Source organism: Papilio xuthus, unplaced genomic scaffold (genome assembly GCF_000836235.2).
Source record: "Papilio xuthus unplaced genomic scaffold, Pxut_1.1 DF829758.1, whole genome shotgun sequence".
NCBI lineage: Eukaryota > Metazoa > Arthropoda > Insecta > Lepidoptera > Papilionidae > Papilio > Papilio xuthus.
The window spans coordinates 182,070-209,594 of NW_013528891.1; the positions used below are offsets into that span (position 1 = coordinate 182,070).

The window sequence follows — 27,525 nt, forward strand, 5'->3', positions numbered from 1 at the left end:
TATAATAATCAGAATTTATGAGATATTATTTCGTGATAACGGTACAAGGAAGGATTTTTCAAATTAATTACGACATATTATGTACTGACAAAGAAAAGTTAAAGCTAAAACTAAAACTAAAAAGCTACTAAAACTAAAGCTAAAACTTTAGGTAAATAGCGCAAAAGCAGCTTAATTTTCATTTATTTTATATTTTATTTTAATATCATGAAATATGCTAGAGTTTTTTATTTTTTTTTTTATTTTGTAAGTTCTGTAAAACACCGGAAGTATATACCCATTATTTCAGGAGTCATAAAAGTCAGCATTTTGCTTGTAAAATACAGTTACATAAGATAACGGTTCATAAATTTTAACAGTAACATTATGTATTGACTAGCGGTTAGTTTTGTATTACAAAACTACTCATCAGCTCACTATACGTCTCCACTGAGGAGCTCGGGGCCTGGTCAATAGTCAACCACGCTGGTTCAGTGCGGGTTGACTTCACACATATCTTTGAATTTCTTCCCAAATATGTGCGCAGATTGCATCACGATGTTTTTCTTTACCGGAAGAACTTCGAATAAATGAACATATATAAATCAAACATCGAAGAACACAGTGTTACACAGCGGGATTCGAAGTCAGGACCTGCACAAGTCAAGTGCTTCGACCCAGAGCCATCAACGCTGTATAATATTTTCACCTAGCGATATCTATAGACATAATTTTGTATCAAAACCTTGGAAGATAGTGCATCCACTAAGTAATGAGATATTGCGTATTATAATGAGCGTTTGTAAGTTTGTTTGAGCACAAATCACTTAGAGTTTCATGATGCAAGATGATTTTGTTAATAAAAAATTTCCATATCAATACTATTAGTTATAATGCACACTTATGTATGAAAAACTAATTATTATAAAGTAGTTTTAGTCGTCAGTAACGTAGTAAGCGTATTATTCAAGGATCACTGAATAAAATTTACTGTTGAGATATTTATTGGTCGAATGACGAAAGGACCTCAATATTACTTTAAGAAACAAAAATCGATTGAACAATAAGCAATAATAAAATGTTTAAAAGCTAATACGATCTATGATTTCTGTGATGAATTCTAGCTTATTGATGTGTCTGTGTGTAAAAGATTTAAAACTATATATTTGTTGTGTGTGTAACGATGAAGTATGCCGCATTCAATGTGTTAAGTGAAATAGAATAAATATGCAAGATGTTATCTTGTTTTTTGATACTACAACACCACATCTTGCGCACTTCTTCTTGTAAGAGAACATACACCATATTCTAAATTCAAATTAAAACAATCGTTTATCAACATTTTCGAATTGTTTTAGTTTTGTTCTCGACATTTTCTCATGACATCCGCGCGCTGCGAAATTCATATTGTTGTCGATGTTCGAAGGAAACCACAATTTCAATTAAGCAGTAAAGATAAAACATTGTGATAACGCGTTAACAAATTCGTCTTTTGTTACTTAACATAACTTACCTAGCTAGTTATAAATAATTCTGTCTGTTTGTACAATGCTGAATGGACGTTGTGCAAGTAAAGCTGGAGGCAGAGCTATGTTTTATCCGTTGTAATTACCGAATCTTCATTAATTGATGTCAGTCTTGCCCCCGGAATGTGCGAAACATCGTCCATTGTAAGATGACCTCGGCCAGCATGTTGCGTCATCGAGTTAAGAGTTCACGATATAACAGAGGTGGTGGTTTAGAAGAGGTTAAAAGCGTGTAGTTTGCAGCGCCCGCGAACATTCGCTTTCTATATTTGAATCAAACAGCGCGTTGCGTTTTACAAAAAGGGTCAGTCGGGAATCTTGTACAGTGCTTCTCAAACTTTTAACGGATATTTGACCTATGAATTTAACTGCAAAAAAGTGACATTTCTTGTTAAAAGCTTGTATTGAGCTTTTTATAAGTTATTTTATAATTAATGCGTTTTTTTTTATAATTTAATGTCTTGAAGTTTAGGAAGCGCTGGACTGGGTTAATTTGAGATCAGTGTATATTGTGTTGTGATTACAAGAAAATATATATTTTTTTCATAGTTCTGTTCCTCCTCGCGTGATATTTTATATTTTTGCACAAAGGTGAGTTAATATTTTAATTAATTTCTTATACAATAAGTACATAAGTAAACAATATTAGGACTTTCTTTGATATATTTACAAAAGTGTTCATGTTTGCGATGTTTTCTTTTAATTAAACAAAGAGGTACGTGATAACTTCAAAAAAATATTTTAATTTTTTTACAACTTCAATTGATTATAAAGAAAATAACTTTAATTATTTATTAAGTAAGTGATTACTTAGTTTAGTAGACAATGCTTTCGTCGTGTCATCGTAAGATGTAACACCAAGTCTCGGGTTCAAATTAATAATAAAAATATTTCGAAAGTGTGACTATGATTAATAGAATCTATATATTAATAGAATTTTGATATCTTATAATATTATAATAAGTTATAATACATAATAGTTCAAGAAATATATTTTTTATTATATATTATTAACTTTATTATTAACTTACTAGTTGTCGCACGCGACTCCGTCCGCGCGGATTTCAAAAAAGAACTAAAACAATAGCGTATATGTTCTTCCAGGCTATATTCTACTTATATGCCAAATTTCAGCGAGATCCATGCACCCGTTCTGGGAAAAACCATCATACAAACGTCCATCCATCCATCCATCTTAACATTTGCAATATCAATAAGATTAATGCTTTAAATTCGAACCTACAACCTTTCTTAAGATCATTTTAATCATGGGTAAACTTACATAATGTTTTTAACATCGTAAACAGTACTCGCGCGATCGTTATTAGATAAGCCCGCCGCGCTAAGTGAGTGTCCCGCAAATACCCTCATTTTATTATTATGGCTAAATGTGCTGGTTGTAGTAAAATTTTAACCAAAAAGAGTCCTATTCTAGAATGTAGTAGATGCCAAAAAGTTGTACACGCCTTAACACAATGTACGGGGCTAAGTGCAAAACAATTAAATGCTCTTAAAGCCGCAGAAAATCTAGAATGGGCTTGTACCGACTGCAATCTAAATTGTTCACGTAGAAAATCCTATGGTATGTTACAAGACGAGGACGAAGACGAAGAGGATCACATTCGAACACCGGAAGCCTCAATAAATATTAAAAAATTAGTGGAAGACATTAAAAAGGAAGTTTGTAACACCATCTCACGGGAGCTGCAGTCGCTGAGCAGCGCGGTACAGTACTGCAGTGAGAAAATCGATGAGTTCACCGAGTCGCTCAATGCAATATCAACCAAGATGAAAGAAGTGGAGAGAAAACAGAAAAATATAGAAAATAGAAATACCTACTTAGAAACTAAATTTGAAGCCCTCGAACAAAAATTTACTGAAATTGAACAATACCACCTTGGAGATTCAGTTGAGATTGTGGGAATCCCAGACTTGAGTGACTTAAAACTAAATGAAGTCATTCAAAACATTGCAGACAGATCCAAGGCGCCTAAGCACGACATAATATCCATTAAACGACCAGCGTCACGTAGGCCAGGACCTAGACCTGTCTTCGTACGGCTGCGGGAAGAGGTTACTCGCCAACGATTCCTCACAGCAACACGCGAGTCCATCATCACCGCAGCGGACATCGTACCAGGTTTGACGGGGCCGTCGGCACACGAAAAAATAATTATACGTGAATCGCTAACACCGTATTATAAGCATCTCTTATGGCAGGCTAAACAAGAACTTAAAGATAGTTACAAATATATCTGGTTTAAGGAGGGCAAAGTGCTAGCACGAAAAAATGAAAACTCAAAAATATATAGATTAAGAACTGTTAAAGATATACAACCCCTTCTGTCTAAAAACACCTAACATGTTTTTCGTGCTGGCCCTTGGCATCCCATATCAAAATGTATTATTCTTTTATATTATGGATAGTTTTTCTGACGAGGATAATATTATAGAACTTTTTGATTGTGTAAATTTCTCTGAGTATAATAAACGCATACCATTTCGCAAGAACAAAATAACAATAACACATGTAAACATTCGATCAATGATAAAATATTTTTGGAGGGTAGAACAAATTATGAGCGAAAACGGCACGGATATCGACATTCTTATAATTACAGAAGCAAATATTAGTGATAACATAAAATGCCTTTACAACATAAATGGTTACACAATGTATACGGTATTAAGAAATAAACAAAGAGGCGGTGGAATTATTTTATATATAAAAAATAATTATACGTTTACGCATATTAATATAATAACTCGCCATTTTGAATGTTTGCTCGGTAAAGTTGTTATCTCATCTGTGCCGCTTACGCTGTGTGCAGTGTATAGACCGCCTAACACAAACAAACATCAATTTGTATCAGAATTAGACACGTTACTTGAAAATTATAATGACACAGATCTTGTATTGTTGGGTGATATAAATATTGATTTAACAATTCAAAATTCTGTTAAAAAATCATACATGGATGTGATGAGCGGACACGGTCTCCTATGCGGGATATCAGATTACACAAGGATAGAAAACTATAAAACTAAAATTACAAAAAGTTGTATCGATCACATATTCGTGAGATCCCGCTTAGGAAATACATACGCCGCGGCGCTCGGCATAGTGTTGGCCGACCACAGAGTAACGTCGGTCTCACTATGCAATAATACCCATATACAGGATGCTCCGGTTTACATTAAACGAATTGATAACAAATTATTTAACAAATGTCTTAATGAGGTTGACTGGAATCCTATACAAACTATGAATTGCCCTAATGAAATATATAATTATATGAAAGATAATTTTACAAGTTGTTATAATAAAGCGGAATACAAACAAAAATTAGGTAAGTCTAAACGAAATGTCTATGGCTGGGTAAATAAAAATGTAGTTAATCTTTGTCGAAAGCGAGACGAGATTTTCTCACGGTGCGTTAAAGACCCAACAAATAAAGAAATTAGAGTTAAATATAAAGAAATTAGAAACAGAACGAATAAAGTAGTACAAAGAACAAGAAATGCGTATTATATAAATCAAATAAACAGTAGTAAAACTAATACTCGTAAATTGTGGGAAATAATAAACAGTATGGCTGGCAAAATAAAAAAATCAGTTGACGATGTAATAACTAAAGCGTTTAGAAGAGACGGCACGGACAAAAATATTGCTGATAAATTCGCACACGAGTTTAAAAATAATGTACAAAGGTTAATTCCAAAATGTAACATTAAAATCTTAAACAATTCCGAGTATTTTAGGCCTCTTGACAAATCAATTTTCTTTAAAAAAGCTAAAGGCGGAGACATTAGAAAGATAATTAAAAACCTTAACCCTAACAAAGCCCCAGGTGTTGATGGACTTCGAGCAGTGGATATTATGAAATTGTCGGATAAAATTGTAAGCGTGATCACGCGGTTAATTAACGTCAGTATCCGTACGAGCGTTTATCCCAAAGATTTAAAAACTGGTATCGTACGACCTATTCACAAAGGAGGCAGTACTCTGCATTATAACGAATATCGTCCTATTACCATATTACCGGTAGTTGATAAAATTGTTGAAAAACACATCAGCGGAATAATCCAACAATTCTACAGATCTCACAAAGTTCTCTCGGAGAAGCAATATGGCTTTCAAGCTGGAAAAAGTACTACTCTCTTATTATCTAAATTCACCGATGATGTTAATGCTTGCCTTAATTCAAAAAAACATGTTATTTTAGTATTTATTGACTATAGTAAAGCCTTCGAAATGCTTAAACATAATTTGTTAATTGAGAAGCTAGATTATAATGGTATTAGGGGGAAACTGCTAGAATGGTGTAAAAATTATCTTAAGGATCGAAGCTACCAAGTTAAAGTTGGGACGTCGTACAGTGATAGTGTACCCGTTACTTTAGGAACGGCCCAAGGTTCTGTGATTGGTCCGCTTCATTATCTAACCTATGTCAACGACATCACCATGGTAATCAAAAATTGCATTGTGTATCAGTTTGCGGATGATACTTGTCTGATGGCTGCTGACAGAGACATCGCGGTGGCCGAACGCCAAATACAATCTGATTTTGAAGCTCTTTGTAAATGGTCTCATGATGCGGGTTTAGTACTTAACGCTGACAAAACTAAATTTATTCATGTACGTTCGAGTCACAATCGATCCTCTCCAAATAAAACTATCAAAATTCTAGCACACAGTCACACGTGTCTCCACACTGGAAAGTGCACATCTAACTGTGTGCCTCTTGAGCAGGTCCGTCAGCATAAATATCTTGGTCTAGTTATAGACGATAGGTTCAGTTGGTCGCAACATATAAATAAGACGTGTGATAAGCTAAGAGCAATTATGGCAAAATTTTATATAATTAAAGATAGAATTCCTTACAATGTTCTGATCACTATGTATACGGCGTTAGTAGATAGTATAATATCATACGGACTAAGTAGCTACGGACGAACTTATAAAACATACCTAAATCAAATTTATAACATACAATATAAAATTCTAAAACTAATAACACCTGCTAAAATAAAAGAGAATTGTTCCAAAGATCCTCTAAAACTATTTAAACATTGTAAAGTAATTCCAATACATAAAAAAGTAGAATATAACTTAATAGTAGAACAATATTTTCGGACTGAAATTCAGATTCCAATTAATCATAAACTTACAACTAGGAGCGTAACAAATAAAAAATTGTCGACCCCCTATTATATCAACGTCTATGGTAAGCGTACGTCAGAATATATAATTCCAACATTAATAAATAATTTACCTACTGATGTAAAAAATAATATAAACAACAAAAACATAAAAAATATACTTAAAAATCATTATCTAAAATCCTAAGTCTAATAAATTCATAACGCGTTTGTGCATCCTGTATATGACGGTATGAGCGAGCTCACTAATTTGCTGTAAACAAAAAAAAATGTAACTTACCTACCGTTTAATTTCATAGCGTAGTACCAAAGTGTCTGGACAAACCCGCAATGGGTTTATAGACACTTTTATTGTAAATTTGTATTTTATTCCTTGTTTATATAAATAAAAAAAAAAAAAAAAAAAAAAAAAAAAAAAAAAAAAACAATAGAACTTCGTAATAATATAAAACAATTGAAGATGCCTTGACATTTTACTCTCTAGAAATGTTTCAAAAATAATCTAATTAATCTGCTAACACTCTAAAGAATGAAGCGTGAAGCAATTTTATATGTAACACCAATTTATTACATTTTATTATATATTTCTCATACTAAATCTCATGATGGCTTAGTGAATAAAATCTCTGGATATTTTCACAATGATACAGGTTTGATTTCTATGGAGAAAGAAATATTTTCCCAAAACAAAATGACTCGTCTTTGTTTCTATTTTGTACGAATATCCTTTTCAAACTTATATGTAGACGTTATTAAAAGTTTCTCCACTTTCGCATAACTAATAGAGAGATTAAAAGGTTAATTTCCATACGTTGGTCCACATCTTCGAGTCTCTAATCTTTAACAAAACTGGAAAGGAATTTATTAAAATTAATTTACCTTAAATAAACAATAGAACTATGAAAGAAATATCTATAAAAAAAAAACAATAATCGCATGAGACATCGAAATAATCAAGTGTAAAATTTTTACAAATTAAATCAAAACACTCTAAAACTACGTACACACAAACGCGCTTCTAAATAGAAAAATTAAACGCTTTGTTAGAAACAAAAAGTTGATTTAAATAACGAGGCGTTTATAAATTTCACGCTTTGCCTGCGCGAGTTCTTTAATTACTTTCGCCGTTCATCACTCACAATTAATATTATTTGTTAAAATTATCCATGGTGCTTTCTTTATTATATAAAAAAATGTTTTGAGCTTACCGTGTAAGACGTTAAATTCACTTCTAGTTTTTACTTTCCCTTCTGTTATAAAAAAAAACAAAATCGTGTTTATTTATAAATACATAATCAAATTTGCCGCAATTTCTATAAATGCCTTTCTCAATAAAATATTGTGATTTAGGACCGTAACAAACCATTATAATAATTATTAAATGAAATTAATAATTATTATTACTCTACAACTTTATTCCAAAATAGATGAATAACAATTATTAAATTAATAATTAAATTATTAAATCATTATTTATTTTATTCAAATACAAACAAAAACGAATACGAAACATTCGATTTTAAAATTAGAACAGCGATTTTCAAAATTAGAACATAATTTTTTTTAAATATGAATTTCGAAGGCAATGTGTATCACCTTTATGCCTCGTTTACATTATGCCAGTACAGTAAGACAGCGCTAAAAACAAGCGTCCGCATACAACTGTCATATTGTAAATACTAACTGGCGCTACTCTAAAGTCCATATAATTAATGACAGAACAGCGCTACTGTCCTACTATACTGGCATAGTGTAAACCAGGTATTATTCAGACGTCGTTAGTGTCATTATTATGATTGCTTGTATAATTTGCTCGCTCATTGCTTTATAATTTTAATGCTAATATGACCTTTATTTGTAAGCCGTTAAAGTTAAAAATTGCATTAATGTTATCCGGACGAAAGGTAGAGTATATCAGGATGTTATGTTTGTTAGATAATATCAATGTCCGTTGCGTGTCTTTTTTTATTTATTATGAACTAAAATATTACATTTAAGTGTAGATTTACATTGGAGTATCACACGTGAAGTAAACAGCAGTGGAATACCTGGGTTAGAAAGAACTTTGTAAATGCGTTTCCTTTCTAAATAATATTCAAAATATATTCTAGTAGATTATATAATAGAAATATGATTATCCACTTTGAATAATGACGTATTCCAAATTGCTATAAAAGACATTACTGTAATTTCTTTCCTTATACAATTAAAGTGTAAATTGCTTGTAATTATATGATTTTTGTTACATAAGATTTAACGATGAAAAAAATTATGCAGAAAATTTTGTTACGTCTAATTCATACAAAGTTATACCTTAAAATCTTCTCAGATTGACGGTTTAGTTTCGTCTGTGTTAACCGTTCATTGAATGACAAAACCTCACTTTTATAACCTAGGTAACATAGATTAAAAAAATAAGACAAACATTTGTTTCAGACTACACAGCTATTGCCCGAGACTCGGTCCTAGTGGAGTTAAAAAAAACTTAATTAGTAGTTTATATGTCCTTCCATACTATGTTCTACGTCTATACCTTTCAGCAAGAACCATGCAGCCATTCTGAAGATAGTACCTTCTAACAAACATCCATCCATCCACTCATCTAAACATTCGCATTTATAATTTTAGTAAGATTATAGGAAGAAAATAGCAGGATTATTCAATTTTTTTCTTGAATTCTGAAATTAGTTATTGTCGCATTACGTTGATTAATGTGTACATAAACAGTGTAGATTTATTTTACAAGCTCCACACTAAGGGTGTGCGTTAATGACCAATTAACGTCTATAAGACTGCAGTTAAATCTAGTGACGTAGGTAAGTGAAGAGATCTAAAGCATAAATTAAAAGCAAGCATCTTCGTGACAATCGTGAGTCTGTTATCGCGTAGGATCTAGTGTTAAAGGCCAGGACCTTCCTATAAGACCAGTTAGGGTACCTGAGGTACTTTCTAGCCATGACCTCACCGAGTTTCACTTCTCTGATAAATTATTGAGCATCGCAAATATCAATTAGTGTGGCGAAATTGTTATTGATTTTCATAGACTTAGCATGAAATATATTTTTTTATTAATATTTGGAAGAATTTTTCTATACTTATATAATAAAGCCTAAACACATAGTTCTTTGAATCTTAGCAATCACGATATATTTCTGAATAATTCTTTTTCTAATAAAAAGCCTAATATTTACCACATGCTTTAGGCTATATATTTTCAAGCCATTAAACTTAGGAAAAGAGTAAAATGAAAAAAAAATTGTGCGAGAAAGGGACAAAATTACAAGCCAATGGCAACAGAGATGTATGGTTGCTATGGTAACGGTAATTCTCAACCAATAGCGAAGGACTTTGTTGTCATTTGAGCGTTTGTATTTTTGACATTTGCAAATGAATGGAATTTTATGGCGATGAAGCGGATCGAAAACAGCCATATTTTTAAAATAAAAGCGGTTAAAGAAATTGTTAGTGGAGTTGTTATTGTTAAGAATTTATCATCAACATCAAGTATTTTATTTATTATACATTAAGTATTGTGTAAAAGTTATGGTGAATTTTCTATTTCAATTAACAGGAGATAAGATTTATAAGTATTTGATAATCTTTGTATGACTAGCAATCATCTAGGTTGCATTCTGAGGAACATAATATCGTAAATTGGTTTAATATTTCCAAAGATGGAACATCTGTAGATAAATACGCGGTCACGAATCAGCAATTGACTTGTGTGATTGATAGTTATTGCTTCGTAACATTCACACAGTACCTTAGAACGGATTTTATGTTTCGTAAACCTAATTTGTGGTTTGATGACACCGTAACCGCGTTTCCATTGCATGAATACCTGTAGAAAAACATCGTCATTTATTTTATTATCTTACTAATATTATAAATACTAATGTTAGGATATATGCATGGATGTTTGGTAAAAGGTATCTGCAGAACGGTCGTCGTCGTAGTCGTAGATGTAGAACGTAGCCTGGAAGAACACAAAGGCTACTAAATATTTTTTTTTTAATTCCGCGCACACTGACTCCCGGGCGACAGCTCTTCATAATTTATTTGGATGAGTAAATATATGAAATACAATTTTAACAAACAAAACACAATTGTGGAACATGTTGTTTGTTAATTACAGATTTGCGTCATTTGCACAAGTGCGCATGAGAAATTTGCTGCAACGCGCTGTCGAACTTTTTCCTTTCTCATATAATTAACATTTTTTATAACCGTGTTTATAGTTGGTTTAAAGTTTCTAACTAAACCACTTGGAATTAGAAAAATTAACGAAAATTTAATGACACCGCAAAACCCATAATAACCCTTGACATTTAAAGTAAAGCTTTGCGTAAGTTTCTCTATACCATAATATAACTCTGAGAACACTTTAGTGACAAATTCAACTTACCGTGGGTTTCTGAGATCGAATCCCCGCTTAAAATGTATTGTTATCTCTGTTTTGTCAAAGATAAACAGAGATGTCGATATGTTTTATACAGAGATTTTGGTCTCAGAAACCCACGGTAAACTAATTTTGTGACAGCGTACTCACAGTTATATTATGGTTAGTTAAACTGCCTCATAGTTATACATTGTCACACACTAAATCGACACTAAGGGTTCTTTTAATGTGCGCAGAGTGCAGCAAAACGTATTCTAACGGAATTCAAGTACCAGGATAACATAAAATCGAGATATCTTTCGACGAAAAACTTTATTACCTCGAGCAATATGATTGATCGCGTCATTTGATTCAAACAATGAAAGTAGAACAAAGTATAGCGTAGTCGAGCTTGGAAATTTTTACCTGAAATACTAGTCTTTTAAATATAATAACACACATGCCAATTTAAACTTTAATTCTATCGAAATAAGAGTTAAATTCCTATTATGGTGTATGCATTTTTAAATTGCAATATCGTCACGTGGTTATAAAATTGCTAATAAATTTTCGATCTTAAGCAATGGGTATAAAGTTCATAATTAATATGATTTGTGTAGATTGGGAGCGTGAGAGTGCAGTTCTTACGTGTGATAACATCACATAGCGCATTGTTAGTGCTTGCGAGTAAAATATTTGGGCCGCAAAGTATTGGTAGTTATTTGTGTACATAGCTTTATACATATTCTCACATACCAAGTTCGTTAGATACACAAGGAGATATAATACATGTAAAACAGTAGGAGATGGAACCTTGTCAAAGTATATCTTAATCTTGCTAATTTTTTTTTTCTTACTAATATTATAAATGCGAATGTTTTGATGGATGTGATGTTTATTTAAAGGTATCTCTAGAACGGCTGTAAGGATCTCGCCGTAATTTGACACGGATGTAAAACACATATGCTACTGATTAGTTTTTTTTTAATCCTCACGGACAGAGTCTCGGGCGACAGCTAGTAACATTATAAATGCGAAAGTTTAGATGAGATCGATGGATAGGTGTTGGATGGTAGAGTCGTAAAGTCTTAACGGATCTTGATGAAATTTGGCACAGATATAGATTGTTGTCTGGAAGAACACATAGACTATATTGTTCAATTCCGTGCGGAAGGAATCGAGGGCGACAGCTAGTATATGTGTAAACCGCTGCTCCAACCTTACGAAATTCTTGCATCTTATCCTAATCGCAGTTATTTCAATAGTTCAGTCATAGTAATTGCACATAGCTGTTAGCTCACTCAAGGATCCTCAAACAAAAGTAGTGTTAGGCAATAGATAGATCTAAACTCTAGACCTCCTACAGTACTGCTTGCGATGCACTGAAATCTTTTCAAATATTTTGCAATCGATCGAATGAATTGTTTAATGTACAATTGTCATGAAATATAGAGCTATACCAATATTATGTAGATTCAAATTCTGTTACTCAACGGACTTCATCAACAGCTCACTATATGTCCCCATCGAGGGACTCAGAGCCTACCCTAAGTTAGGGGTCATTAGGCCATAGTCAACCACGCTTGGCCAGCGGGTTGGTTGACTTCACATATATCTTTGAATTTCTTCTCAGATATGTGAAGGTTGCATCACGATGTTTTCCTTCACCGTAAGAATATTGGATAAATGTACGTATGTAAATCGGAAATTGAAAAACACATAGGTACATGGCGGTATTCGGACCCAGGACCTTCAGATTGCAAGTCTAGTGCTTGACCCCTGAGCCACCGACTCTTCTTAACTCAAAGGACTTATAAAGGACTATTTATTAAAGTTAAAAATGACCAAAGGTCACATATTTGAGTAATTTTTTACAGTTTTAATGGTATGTAATTAGAAATATTAAACATTTATTTGGCGTTAGAAAGATGCGGGCCAAAAAGGCCAATCGTGGTAAGAAGCTTTATTCAATTAAATTTTATGCTAGAAACCACGTGAGTAACGTACTTTTTAGTACAAATAGCAAGTTAAGAATGAAAATGTTGCTCATCTTGCTGTTTCGAAATACATTTTAAGTTAGTCCTTTGTTAAGCTGTTACGGAAATTGCTTAAAAAGGAGCAAAATTTCTCTTTCACTTGTCAACCGTTATATAAAGCATCCTAAACGAATGCGTGGAAGTCTGGAGAGAATAATCTGGCGCGTTTCGCAATCCGATTCATCTCTGCGGACAATCGGTCGTCAATTGATACAATAGTTATGTTCCTTATGTAGACGAGACGTACCAATGATGTGGTTAACAGCGCATTATGTAATCTTAATACGAAGCTTTAAAGCGTCAGTGGCTCAGGGGTTAAGTACTTGACTTGAAATCTACAGGTCCTGGGTTCGAATCCCACCATGTACCAATGTATTCGATTTATATATGTACATTTACCCGACGTGTTTACGGTGAAGGAAACTGAAGTTTTTTGATTTGTACAATGTTCAGATAGGACCCTAGATGTTGTCAATTTTGTCAAAACACGTGACTTAACTCTACCTGCTTCTTATTTTCTTAATAAGATAATTAGGTGAATCTTTAAAGCCGTTTACGTATGTTATACAAAAGAAATAGGTGTAAAGGAAAGGGACTAACAAAAAAAGTCAGCTGAGAATTACAACATGAAATATATCTAAATGTAGTCTTTGTTATTATAAATGGTTCAGGATCATCATCAAATAATCCCTGTTTTGTCAAATATGAAAGACAAGGATGACCATATGTTTATACAGAGATTTTGGTCACAGAAACCGACGGTAAATAATGTTAACTTAGTGTTATATAAGTTTAAAATATGATGTGTCACGAAATGTGTTCCAATTTTACAAAGCTTCGTGACTTAGAGAAAGCTTTGGTGATATACCGCAAGCTTCCGACACGACTTGCTCCTGTTATCGCTTTACCTCGAAAGCTTTCCGACTTTAGTTAACAAGGTTACGAACATGTTAGAAATAAATACAAGAATATTGGAAATAACTTTGGCTTTCAATATTGGTCTTATTTAAATACCTTATCTATTTAAACATCAATAGTCAAATTTAATAGATACTAGAAATAAAAATATATATCTATCTTTAATTAAATACATCTTTAGGAACATGCGATGTTGAATCTTACTAATATTATAAACGCAAATGTTTGGATGAATGGATGTTTGTTTGAAGGTATGTCTACAACGGCAGCATGGATCTCACTGAAATTTGGCACAGATGAAGAACATAATGTGGAAATACACATATCCCAATTAAGTTTTTTTTTATTCCGACTGACGACAGCTAATAACTAAATAACTTTACGAATAAAATATTAATGGATATGCGATGTTTAATAATTTATAATTTTAAAGTTTCGATGTTGGATGATTAGTTGTGTCGCGTATTCTTCTAAACGTGTGACGTAATGTCATCAGTGAAAAGGTTACGGTGCGGGAGGTGCATTGACTTGAGTCAAAGTGCGTTATCTCATCTCTCTTACATTACATAAAACACACTAACATTTTAAGTTTTTACATCCGCTTATGTAAGTTACCGGAGACACGTGCTTTAACGTGCGCTAGGTTTCTTTCATGTTAAGATCTTTGTATGAATTAATAAAATTGCTAAATAATAAGTTTAACATTTAATGCATTTTAACACGTTCACTGCTACCAACTTACCGAATGAATCAATTATTACGTAAAAATTGTTGTAGCATTTAAAGTGTTAATTCGAAATCGTAATTTATTTTGAACTTATTCATTTATAGTCTAGATTTCGTCGCGTATAGGTCCCCGTGGGATCATTGTGAGATATATTTTTTGGTACCCTAGTACCTTATTTAAAGTAGAAGCCAGATGTTAGTTACTTAGACGTATTATTAAAAGTTTTAAGTTTAACTGTATTTAAAAATATTTATGTGAGTTTCCACTGCTATCGTTTTCATTGTTTTTGTACAACAATGTGTGAAAACTGACAAAAAATCTCTTCATATTGTAATTTGTTGAAACATGCTGAATTAGAAATCAAATAGTTTCGTAATGTTTATGTTGTACGTAACAACTACAACTAAAATTGTAAAGTCACAAGTCATACATAACTCTAGTGAAATGTTTGTCAAACAATTGGAGATACGTTGATTTTCTTCCTCGTTATTCAATACTTTGTTTCATGAATTTTCATAATCATTTCAACACGTACTGTTTTGTTTCGAGTAACTGATCTCTATAAATGGACAGGCGATTGCTTCATTCTGATTGAAATGCGTCTGTTACTTCGAACTCACACCACTTCTACAAAACGCTATAATCAGCGACAAAATGGCGTAAATCAAATAGGCACAGAACACTATGTCTTATAGCCAGTCTATTTACAAAGGTGTGGTGAATGTATGTTCTAAATTCGAATTTGCCATTTGACTTTAAGCTTGACTTGTTCTAGTTTTAAAATTAAAAATAGATTAACGTGAAACGCCAATATTTCTCAAACAAAAACTTATATATTACGAAAAAAAGAGAAAAAAATCCATTACGTAATAAATTATTTAAAAAAAAATTATATATAGATAACCCTTTAGAATCTTTTACAAAGCTAGACCTGCACGAAAATCTAAGCTCAAAATGATCACGTTATTTTTGTTAATTGTATTAATATCATAATGTACGTAACATTACGCAAGATGGCGCGGCGAGCATTGTGTATTGTGTCGCGGGTTCGATTCCCAGCCGCTGATGTATCACGGGATCGTGCGAGCAACAGACAACCTTGACATAGTCGCTTTAATTCTTATTGACTGTTATTTTAAGTTTATCTGATATGTTATATTGTTGTCTGTTACACTGATATTATCGTCACAACATTTCTTGAAGCTCAATTTACTCGTATATTGCGTCGGAATAAATGAATTGTTTAGACTTTACTATTATTATATATGTGAATGTTTGGATGTTTGTTTTGAACCTATATTTTTATTATATACAGTGACAAACGAGTAAGCGACCACCTGAGTTCGCCGAAATGGCGAACCGCTACCCATAGACATCCGTAATAGCAATTGCTTACTTATCGCGCACAGAAATAGAACATTTCCCCTTTCAATGCGTCCCCTCCTCCATCAAATCCACTTCCAATTCATATCCTTTCCTTATATGAAAATGGTGAGAAGGTAAGAAAGACCAAAATTAGGCTTCTGGACCGCACACTCTTCAGTCTTAACGCCTGTCTTATGTGGTCGTGGTATTGGACCGCGAGTCCCATTCCAGTAACAAATGTTGTTTGCATCTATTACTGTTGAAGTACCTACAACAAGCTACTTATTGTGCTGTCTACTGTTAATTTCAGATGGTGAGCTGGAGGTGTATGGTGGCGCTGTGCGCGCTGGTTGCCCTGGCTAGCGGGGCCGCGGACACTGCCTCACGATTCCGTAAGTTTATACTTGATATACAAAGACCTAAAGATTAACAACATCAGTATTCATCATAAAGGTATAAAGAAGATGAATACCTTTATACTCAAGAGTTGAATAATTATTATAATACATAAGCAATCCCTTATTAGATTTTATACACTGAGACGGAGACTATGAGAGTTAATCTCTCAAATAACAAATTATGCCACTTAAAAAATACTTTGAATAAATATCTCTTGTCTTGTTTATTGCTGCACAGATAAGATTTTGGAATGTTAAATATAAATTGCTTTGCATGTAACTAAAATTGTAAATACATTTTCTTTGTTATTTGTATGACAGATTTTTATATCTAGATATTTATATTGTTATTATTTTACAGAACCAAAAAAACGATCTAGGAACGGTACGTACACAGACAATAAAAACTGCAAAATAATGAAATGAATAAATATAATTAAGTAATACAGTATTTAAAATGTATTATTATATAGAAAATATATTTATTTGTTTCTTTATTTATCTTTAAACAATTAAAATATAAATTTATGTTATAATTGTTTACAAATCATCAACACCAATAATCACTTTTAATGCTACGCTTTTGCTCATTTACATAGAAAAAAATTACACATTATTTCGTTCTTAATTTAAAAAAATTAATAACACTATTATTTTTGTTTTTTACTAAAAATATTTTTATCTAACGAATTTAATATTCTCACCGAAAACCAATCAAAATGTAACTTTATTCCTAATTTAAAATTAATAATAATTTTTTTATCAAAATAAATTGTGCCTCAAAATATAAAAAATATATATTTATATTTAGAATGTTTAATAATTTTTACACTTTATTTTGTAGAAAGAATGTATCATTATAATTTTGTGAATGTGTAAATAATTAGATGTTTTGTAAATATTTTTTTCGTCACTAGATGTCGCTGATCAAGAGTGACAAAATAATCTTCTGTAGTCCAGTATTAAAAAATCTTTGCATGTTTCTTTTCTTAATAGATTACGAAAATGTAATATTTAATATGTCTTTCTGTTACATTTATCTTGTTAACTTAAAAATATGGAAATGTTTTTACTAATAACGTCTCTCTTTTGCATGACAATGATTTTTGTTTAAATTTTAACGGACCTTTTCTCTACTTACCATAAATAGTATAGTGATAAAAAATGCAAAAACTTTTTTGCTTAACAATCTTTTGTAGTGAATTAACCATTTCTTTTGTCATAGTATCTAGTAGATTAGAATCTTAATAGATTTTCTTATATTCGGGAATCTGAGGTATCTCGTCAAGATTAGATCTGTTGGTGAAGGAATCTCTTTACGTTTAGTGATGACATTCCTGATCATGAGATCTTTGCAGCCGAGCTGCAGCCCGGCCAGCAGGCAGAGGTAGACGCCATGGTCAACAATCTGCTGCAATGGATACAAGGCTTTTATCAGCAGAGGAATAGGAAAGGTCCGACATCACTCACAACTATACTGTTATAAAATAATAGAAAGATGAAGTCATTTACTTTAAATTTTTTACATTTTTTCGACGAGTAAGGTTCTAATCTCTTCAATTTTTCATGACAACTAAAGATGAAGAGTTATTAAGATATAATACTAATTATTACGCAAATAAACTTTAAACATATTTACGTTTAATACATTCGTAGTCAGTTTGGAATGGTAGAGAAAGTATTGAATATCATACAGACGAAGATGCGGGTAACAGCTAGTTATTGAAGTATAAACAAAACAGTATCGTCACAGATAAGGGAAGAACTATAAATAATTATTTATTTGATTGTTTACGTCGAGCACATCGGTAGTGTATAAGTTACGATTTGCACTGGAATATGTTACACACAATCACGCCTCGCTTATCACGTGCAGACATCATTATTCATAAACAGCACATCTTACACCTATCTACACCAGAAACACGTACCGCGTGTTTTAAATGGCACAACTTAAGCACAGAGTTGTAGTTTATATTTAATTAAATTCAATGTATCTCTTCAACTGTTTCTAGCTCGTCAATACTTCGGAGGGAAACCAGAAAGACCGAGGCCATTCGAACCAGCTTCCTACCTACCACCGGCTGGGTACCCTCCAGCGGGCGCACGTCCAACGCCCGCCTATGATGAGGGTCCTTCTGCGAGCCCAGGCTACCAACCAAGTTCCCCATCCCCCAGCCAGCCATCTTATCAACCTAGTCAATCAGACCAAGCACCTTATCAGCCCAGTCAAGCTCCTTACTTGCCAAGCAAACCTTTCCAACCGAGTTTTCAACCTAGTCAGCCAACTCAGTCATCATACCAACCGAGTCAGCCTTCGGAATCGTCTTTTACATCGAGCCAAGCCGGTCAACCCTTTTCACCGTCGTACCAACCATCTTTACCACCATATCAAGGCAGTCCATCGACGGATCCTTCGTTTCAAGTAAATCAACCAACTCAGCCGTCTTATCAACCGGGCCAACCTACATTCCAACCTAGTCAGCCTACTTACCAACCAAGTCAACCAACATACCAACCGAGCCAACCGTCTTATCAACCAAGTCAGCAGCCTTCATATCAGCCATCTGAGCCTAGTTTCCCCACCTCTTCATCATATCAGCCTAGTCAACCGACCTTCCCAGAAGAAACTACTTTGCCCCCATACAACACTCCTCAGCAACCAGAAGAAGCTCAAACAGATTCAACTAAACCTGATATCGACAACAATGAGCAAACAACTGCGCCTTCTGTGCCAGACGACGATGACCGCCATCCGCCTCATATCCACGCCATCACCGTAGACTGCGGCAAAGAGATGATGACCATCAACATTGAATTCAACAAAGTGTACAACGGTATCATATACTCCCAAGATCATTACAACGACCCAGAATGTGTATATGTACAAGAGAATTCGAATCAAATTAAATATTCATTTACAGTCAGCTTGAACACATGTGGAACAAGATTCTTTAGCGATTTCGAAAACGAGGGACAAGCTTACTTAGAAAATGTACTAGTATTACAAAACGAAGTAGGAATCCAAGAGGTATGGGATCAAATTCGAAGAGTCAGATGTTTATGGCAAGGTAATTTGACGAAGCAGTTGGTATCATCTCTGAGTGTGGGAATGTTAAACCAAGTTATAAGCAACTTCAGTGGCGATACTGCTATGGCTCGGTTAGATATTCAAACAGGCAAAGGGCCGTTCGCACCAGAAGCAAATGGACTAATTAAGATCGGAGAGACAATGACGTTAGTTGTTTCTGTAACTGGAGATGCTGGTTTCGATATTCTTGTACGAGAATGCATCGCCCGGGATTCTGGAAGCCGTCATGTCGTACCTCTGACAGACAGTAATGGCTGTGTTCTCAAACCTAAACTCTTCGGGGCCTTCCAGAAGACGAGAGACACGGGAAATACTGGGGCTTCAATAATTGCATACGCATACTTTAATGCATTCAAATTCCCTGACGAAATGGACTTGATAATCCAATGCGAAGTTGAACTGTGTAAAACAGATTGCGAAGCTTGTCCCAATCCTGGCAGCTTAGAGCCAAAGAGAAGACGACGAGACGTGATTCATATTGGGAATAGAACTGTGGAACCTGTCACTACAATAGGTAAAGGATTAAGAGTAGTTTTTGCTGAAGATTTACCTCAAGAAAATCCTGGATTTTGCATTTCTCCTACGGCGGCGATGTGGGGCAGTCTCCTCGTGCTGGGTGGTTCGTTAATGAGCAGTTTAGCAGTGACACTATGTTGGCAAAGATCTCGCGGATCTATGAAATTTTCATAGATTTGATATTTGTTTTTTCAGTATTTCCTTTATCTTGAATACTCCAAATACGTTAAAGAATACGAGACGATGAAACCGATAATGTTATAAATTAAACATAGAAAATAAGAAATAATTAGAATATATTGAAAGTTATGAATAATACAGTTGTAAATGAAAACCTGCAACTGAAACAGTCCTAAAAGATAATTCGTACTTTAGAAGAGGAAATTTAATTCAAATAACATTAACTAATTTATCACTGCCAAGAAGATTACGATGAGGATAAAGTTTATTCTTAAACTAACTTAAGATTCAAGAACATTATGTACAACATCAAGAATGATGATGTTTATTTATATTATGTACTGTACATATTAGATAAGATACAACAATAAATATATACGAAATTATTGTGCTTCTTATTACACCTATGTCTAATTGTAGTCATTGCAAAATTATGACAGTTGTTACCCATCTCAGTATGCTGATGATACAAGTTCCAAAGTGTTCCAGTAGATGGCGCTCTTGGTGAAATAGCTCACGTACTTACCTCCAAGTAAGGCGTGGGCCTTGCAAGAGAATAGTAAATAGGTATACACATCTATGGCCCACATCACAACTTAACATTAAATGGGTTCTTAGGCAAGTGCTGTTTTGTATAAATTAAATCGCAGCTAAAATTCGTTTATTTCGTTGTTATAAAACAAATTATACAAATTAATAAATTCCTAAAGGGTTTGATCCTGTCATGACATCTCGTTTTTCCCGCGCGATGCTCTTCTGTTTTACCTTTTTGGCAGCTATCTTATTTTATCACTAAAAGGCAAATGTTCTGACCAGTATGCCAACTCTTTGGCAGAACATTAATTCTGCACTCAACACAAAACAATACTTGTCTTATATGTAAAAGAAAATTCTACGATTTGGATCTGATGATTATATATATTTAAACTTAGAGATATATATATATATATATATATATATATATATATATATATTAACTATTTTACTGAAGTTGTATCTAGTTATGATGTTTTTTGCAATATGATGAAATAGAAGCAGTTTTAGCTATGTACTTAAACGAACAGACTCTTAGTAGAGTACAGAAGAATAGTAGAAGATGGATAAATCTATAAAAACAGAAAAACACAGAAAAATAAGCAATAAACGTGTTTTATTAATTTGCAGATGTGTCAATTACCCGGTAGACGATATTTTTATCACAAACATACATGCAAAAAAAACAATCTGGGCGCGATAATCTTTAAACTACTTGAAGACTTAGAAGAATCTCTATGTAAATTTGCTGCCACGTTGGCACAATGCTAAAGTAACGATAACAAATTATATACAGAAAAAATATAAAAAAGAGATTGTCAAAAAGAATTTCGTTGTTAATTTTGTCAAAATTAAAATAAATATAATGCAATATATGTGAACATATTATTGCGCTCACCTGAATAAAAATGCAAACATATAGTACTGGATTAACCGTTGGTTTCTGAGACCAAAATATCTGTATAAAACATATCGTCAACCCTGTCATTATCTTAAAGAAAAGATATAGAAATATGTTTCAAAACGGGGATTTTAATTTTAGAAACTGAGTAATAGCCATACATTTATTTGGTGAAGAAATACAAAACATATATGACTCAATTTAGCAATGTATTTTACTGTTTAGATTTGTATAGGATTTAACCAAAAGTAAATAACAAAATATTGAGACTAAACCTCTAATGCCAGCTGAAGGTAGAAACAACTTAACTATAAACAATTCAAATAGACATATAATGCCATTATCAAAAGGCGATTTAAATAGTAAGCTCTTGATACCAACTTTCATATCAAAGCTTTAACCATGTGATACTTAACATACCGATTAGATTCAAGTGTCAAAGGATTAAAAATCGTTTCCAGTGCATCAAATATAAACTTTACTGTCATAAACCAAAGTAACATAACATCCAAATAATTTAAAAAAAAATTCATCGCTTTATTTAAGGTGAAAGAACGTTATACCTATTTAACTGATGTGACTTGCCATAAAATTAATTAATTTATTTTAAATATAATAGACTTTGTGTTGCTATCTGTACAGAGGGACAGTAAAGAGCTATAATTGTTATTATCATTTGGTTACTGTTTGTAAAGATTTATTGTTAATAATAATTTCTTGTGACGTCTACATTTGTAAAGTATGTGTACTATAAGACGCCTAAAATAAATATATCTTCTAAATATACACTTAAAACAAACTTAGCAAAATACACGGCATTTAATGTTTAAAGTTTCATCTGTATTGTAAGTTTGTTGACATGATTTTATGAAAGCATTTTGAGGTTAAGTCCAATAACATATATTTTTAAAATTTGACTCTCTCTAAAATGAACATCTTAATTTTAAGATTAAACATACTGTAACTATAAAATAGCAATTGCCCGCGACTTTATCCGCGAGGAATTAAATAAAATATACTTCACGACACTCGCCTATAGTGCAGCTTCGTAACGATAAAAGAATTTTTCAAAACGGTTCCATAGTTTACGAGTCTATTCTATTCAAGCAATTATATCGTTCCTCTTTATAGTATAAACTAAGACAAGTTTATCATAGTAAACAAGTATGAAATTACCTTTATTTAATACATAATCCTGCGTTGTAAAGCGAAGATATTTATATGACAATGTAGTTAAACTGCCATGTGTACACAGTGTACAAATCATTTAGTGAACGAATGAGTTTCTGTGTACACGTGGAGAGGAGGGAGAAAATAAGAAAATGAACGGAGATAGAGTGAGACCGTCCGCTTTTTTGGTGCAGGGATTGTCAACATTTGCAAGTTGGTTTATTTTATTTTTGGATATTGCTAATTATAGTTTACGCTAAATACATAAGTATTATAGATTAATGTTATAGAAAGGAATTAAAAAATCAAATGTAATCTTAAATAGCCGAATAAGCACGAAAGAAAGAAAAGCAGAAAGAAGTATTTCGTCACAATCGCTTAGTGTTGAAAAAGCGCGTAAACTTTCAAAGATTAAAAAAATTAAACTATTTACACAGGCGCATTTTTAAGATCTTGTATAGTTTCATATATAATATTATAAAATTTTATCGGACTTCCGAATTTAATATACAGATTATAGCAAATGCCGTAACACCTTTTTGTATAAGTTTTCTCCTATACATGTAAATTGAAACAGTTACAGTGTTATAAACAAAAATACTATGCTCATTCCTTTAAATAGCCTGATAGTAGGTATTATTAGGAAATTTATTATAGAATTCTGATTTCAGTGAAATATGACTTTAGGTTACATTCTGCATAGAATTAATTTTATTCAAAACGCCATCTTTGGATGAGGAGTTGTTACCAAAAAAATGTTACATGTAATTCAAAATATTAATTTATTATTATTAATAAAAGAAGAAATAACTGTTTATAAATAACGTTTTAGTCACATGATGCACACATATCATACTGTTTCATTGTTTTGTATTTGACTCTTGCACTTATCCTCACGAGTCATTGATAATTTGCAGAACTAAGCTTTGTAGTAACGAACATAAAAGACTATTGTTGTTCATGTGCAAATATAATTGACCGATATTCGTAGAGCATTATCTTAATACTAGACTTTATTTATTCTTAAATAATAACTTGAATTTAGCAAAACGGAGACTATTTAAAAAAAGGTATTTTTTATGAGAGCCTGTAAATATATAATAGCAATTATTAGATTAGAAGAAATTATTATTAAGTTTTCGACTTTATTTATTAAACTACATTAGTGCAAAAAGAGTAAACTACAGAAGGAGTTATTATGATTTCTTCTCAATTAATATTACACAACTTTGTTCCTTACAGTTGCGTACCTCACAAGTCTAACGGGGCTCATCTATGGCTGGCCATCTTACACTTTGGAGATGTTCCAATCAAACGGCACCGTACTGTCCGCACCCATGTCTAGTATGGAGGTGTCCCTACTGGGCAGTCTGACCAATGTGGGAGGACTCCTGGCCACTCCATTCTGTGGGTATGCTGTCAACAAGTTTGGCAGGAAGTACGCTGCGATTATGTATGGATTACCCTTTGTGGTGGGTGTGAGATGTTGTATAGTTGTATTCAAAGACAATTGTTTTTTGTAAAGAAAGTAATAACTTTGAGAAGACTATACGCTAACTTGTCATTTGTTCGTTTCCTTTTGAGATTTGAAAGTTTTTGTTTCATTTATAATTTGCAGATCTCATGGGGTATAATATCAGTAGCGCGATGGCCACCTCTCATCATACTTGCAGTAGCACTTGGAGGATTAGGTGCTGCTGGGCAAGCGGTATCCTCGGTCTACATATCAGAGATAGCGCAAGACTCTATCCGGGGAGCTCTGACCTCCACCACGGTGTCTGGGTACTTCGTAGGTCTTCTCTTCTCGTACGCTATAGGAGGTCAACTCAGTTACCATCATGTGGCTTACGTTCATCTCGCTATGTCAGTCATGTATATGGTCATATTAACATTTTTGAAAGAATCACCAGTTTATTTGATCCAGATTGGGAAAGATAAGGTTTGTATGTTACCTTCTAAGTTATTATTCAAACTGCAGTTAATTATTCAAATTGTCACGCGATTTACGCAGATATGCAAAGTTTTAACTACATCCACCCGAACTTACATACATTGCAAGTGAAATAAATTATTATAAAATATAAATAAGACCGATGTAATTTATGGTGACGGTAAAAAAGGGTGTAAGTAACAAGACGTGTTGCACTATTCCTATACAAATTAATTACTTTGCAAAATTGTTGAAAAATTAATTGCCCTAGGTCAGTCAATATGTTATATATTTGTGCAGGAAGCCGCGGAGTCTCTGGCATTCTACAGACGTGTGCCCGCCACATCCAAAGAAGTGGAAGTCGAGATAACTAAGATTAAACTGCAAATGGATCCGAGAATAGACAAGATACTGCAAGGTGAAAATGGTTAGTTGTTTTACAAAGAAAAATATTCTACGTAATGAATTTAATGTAGGACTAATATATTTTGACCTATGTAGCTCAAAGCACAATGTGAGAACATATCTATTCAAAAGGGACAATAGTAGGGAATATTTTCTGCTTCTCTGACATGGAAGGGAAAAGCAATGGATGAAAAGAAAAGAGATTTCAGCAGCCTTAGACATGAACGTCGTTGAAATGTGTTCCTTGTCAATATACTGTCGGTCATTGACCTCATTATATTCGCATTTACAATATTAGTATGATAGCAGATAAAACAGGGTTATTACCCAAGCGTGTTGATTACAATGCCATTGTCTATGTTAATCCATGTAAAATGCTTTTAAATATTTATTCATGTTTACGTGCTATCTTTAAAACAAGTTTCAATACTCTAAGATAATACTTTAGGGTATATCAAATAAATAAAAAATATATTTTCTGTTAAATCACCATTGTTATATAATTTAGCAAGCTTTAGTGTGCGATTTTATCCGCGCATTTAAGTCCAAAAAATAGCTTAATATGTTTTCTTCCAGACTATGTTCTACATCTGTATCATATTTATTTGAGATCCGTTTAGTCATTTTGGAAATACATACGTCCAGGAAATCTTTCGCATTTATAATATTAGAGTGATAAATAAACAAATTTACTAAGAAATAAAAGTTTAAAAACTTATCTGATGGGGAAAGTCGATTTATATTTAACCGATCTATTTTTCAGATCCTAATACAACAAAAGAACTAATAGAAAAACAATATGATCAAACACCCAGAAGTGAATCTCAGTGGAAATTTTTGAGTGAGTATAATTTTTAAATTTTAGAAACAACATTTTTATGAACTGATCCTTGTCCCCTCATTGTTACTAGCTAGTATCCCTTATTTCATCATAAATTTTCTTTTCTATTCTCTTTATATTATAAGATGGCAAAGCGACCGTTGTGTATGTGACACATTCGCAATTGCAAATCCGTTGCATACCTTTAATCGACTGAAGAGGAGATGCCCAGAAAGATTTCGCCTTCCTATGCGTCGCCTCGTCCTTTCTTTATTAATAGAGTTTGATTGACTAAAATTTCTTTCTTTTTCAGTGAAATCAGAATCATCTCAGAGAGCCATGGTGGCTGTACTATTAGTAATGTCAGTGACAATACTAATGGGCTCCATTGTACTGCAAGTGTACGCGGAGCCGCTGTTCAAGGAAGCGGTGCCGACGATGCAACCTAATCTGTGTTCTGTTCTCTTGGCTGTAACTTACCTTCTGGCGAGCTTTCTTTGCGCTTTCATGATAGACAAGTTTGGACGAAGGGTAAGTTTTAACATCATTTGTGTATTCGTTGAATTGTTGAATATCTGTTGAATTGTTGACTCTTTCAGGAGATATTGCCACAAAAAATCTCCAATTTTTAGTTCTAAAGTAGTAATAAGTATTTGCAAGACAAGTTAGTAATTGAATCCTTGGAAAGAAAGGTTATTTATCAATCACGATAATTACACGCCTTTCTATAGAGGAGTATATCTCACTAGAAGTGTAAGAAGTCCCAGGAAAAGATGACTCAATGAATATACTGTTCTTCTTCTAGCCGTTACTGACAGTGACATCTGTGGGGTCAGCGTTGTGCAACTTTGTGTTGGGCAGCCAGCTGCATTTGCGCTGGGGCCCGCACTGGCTCACCGCTGCCACTATCTACGCTTACAGCTTCATCTACAACTTTGGCGCTGCCGTTGTGCCCTTCGTGTTGACTGCTGAGGTCTTCCTGCCAGAGGTGAATTAAGCGTTCCATATTTGAATCTTTGGAAAGTTCTAAACTTGAATTGGAATTGGCGGCTTCGCAGACAAACATAGAAACAGACAGACAAAAAAATGGTTTTTCGTTATCAGCTACGAACCTGACGCCCCGAAACATTCCTTTTTTGACATTACATACAGACCCCCCAATTTTATTAATATGTATAGATTAGTTCTTGTTGTGTTATTCTACTGATATTGTTTAATTTTCAGGTGCGTGGTCTCGGCAACAGCATGTCAATGGCGTGCATGTGGATAATGAACTTCGTAACTCTGATCATCTTCAATCCGCTGGTAGACTGGCTCGGTCTGGGGCCGGTCTTCTACGTGTTCTCTGGCACTTGCCTCCTCGGAGCAACTTACAGTCACTTCTGGTTACCGGAAACCAAAGGGCTACCGGCTGATGCTATACAAAAATTGTTCCTTAAAAAAGAGGGAAGAGACAAGAAAGTTGTTAAATAAAATGTTTAGATTATA

The 27,525-nt window shown here is 33.3% G+C and overlaps 2 protein-coding genes across 6 annotated transcripts; both read left to right on the forward strand.

The window, feature by feature from the left end:
- Window positions 1-1,746: 1,746 nt before the first annotated feature.
- LOC106113664 (uncharacterized) lies at window positions 1,747-20,632 on the forward strand. Of its 4 annotated transcripts, XM_013306519.1 has the most exons (6): window positions 1,747-1,809; window positions 2,055-2,096; window positions 16,403-16,484; window positions 16,852-16,875; window positions 17,849-17,944; window positions 18,506-20,632. In XM_013306519.1, exons 3-6 carry the CDS (start codon window positions 16,403-16,405, stop codon window positions 20,269-20,271), a joined length of 1,968 nt encoding a protein of 655 aa, XP_013161973.1. In that variant the 5' UTR covers window positions 1,747-1,809; window positions 2,055-2,096; the 3' UTR covers window positions 20,272-20,632. The 4 variants fall into 4 exon arrangements, with proteins under 4 accessions (XP_013161973.1, XP_013161988.1, XP_013161980.1 ...); XM_013306534.1 differs by lacking the exon at window positions 17,849-17,944; XM_013306526.1 differs by lacking the exon at window positions 16,852-16,875.
- Window positions 20,633-22,944: 2,312 nt separating this feature from the next.
- LOC106121790 (facilitated trehalose transporter Tret1-like) lies at window positions 22,945-27,525 on the forward strand. Of its 2 annotated transcripts, none has more exons than XM_013317641.1 (8): window positions 22,945-23,095; window positions 24,125-24,354; window positions 24,501-24,821; window positions 25,113-25,239; window positions 25,981-26,058; window positions 26,351-26,568; window positions 26,843-27,025; window positions 27,262-27,525. In XM_013317641.1, the coding sequence occupies exons 1-8, from the start codon at window positions 23,035-23,037 to the stop codon at window positions 27,508-27,510; spliced, it is 1,467 nt and encodes a 488-aa protein (XP_013173095.1). In that variant the 5' UTR covers window positions 22,945-23,034; the 3' UTR covers window positions 27,511-27,525. The 2 variants fall into 2 exon arrangements, with proteins under 2 accessions (XP_013173095.1, XP_013173150.1); XM_013317696.1 differs by having other exon boundaries at window positions 25,113-25,230.

What these genes read in the sequence shown, in the direction of transcription:
- LOC106113664 (XM_013306519.1), top strand. Translation starts at nt 16,403, where the DNA reads ATGGTGAGCTGGAGGTGTATGGTGGCGCTGTGCGCGCTGGTTGCCCTG. An exon ending in GGACACTGCCTCACGATTCC is followed by an intron (nt 16,485 to 16,851) that starts GTAAGTTTATAC and finishes ATTATTTTACAG; the next exon opens with AACCAAAAAAACGATCTAGG. An exon ending in TCAGCAGAGGAATAGGAAAG is followed by an intron (nt 17,945 to 18,505) that starts GTCCGACATCAC and finishes AACTGTTTCTAG; the next exon opens with CTCGTCAATACTTCGGAGGG.
- LOC106121790 (XM_013317641.1), top strand. Translation starts at nt 23,035, where the DNA reads ATGAACGGAGATAGAGTGAGACCGTCCGCTTTTTTGGTGCAGGGATTG. An exon ending in TGTATGGATTACCCTTTGTG is followed by an intron (nt 24,355 to 24,500) that starts GTGGGTGTGAGA and finishes TATAATTTGCAG; the next exon opens with ATCTCATGGGGTATAATATC. An exon ending in TCCAGATTGGGAAAGATAAG is followed by an intron (nt 24,822 to 25,112) that starts GTTTGTATGTTA and finishes ATATTTGTGCAG; the next exon opens with GAAGCCGCGGAGTCTCTGGC.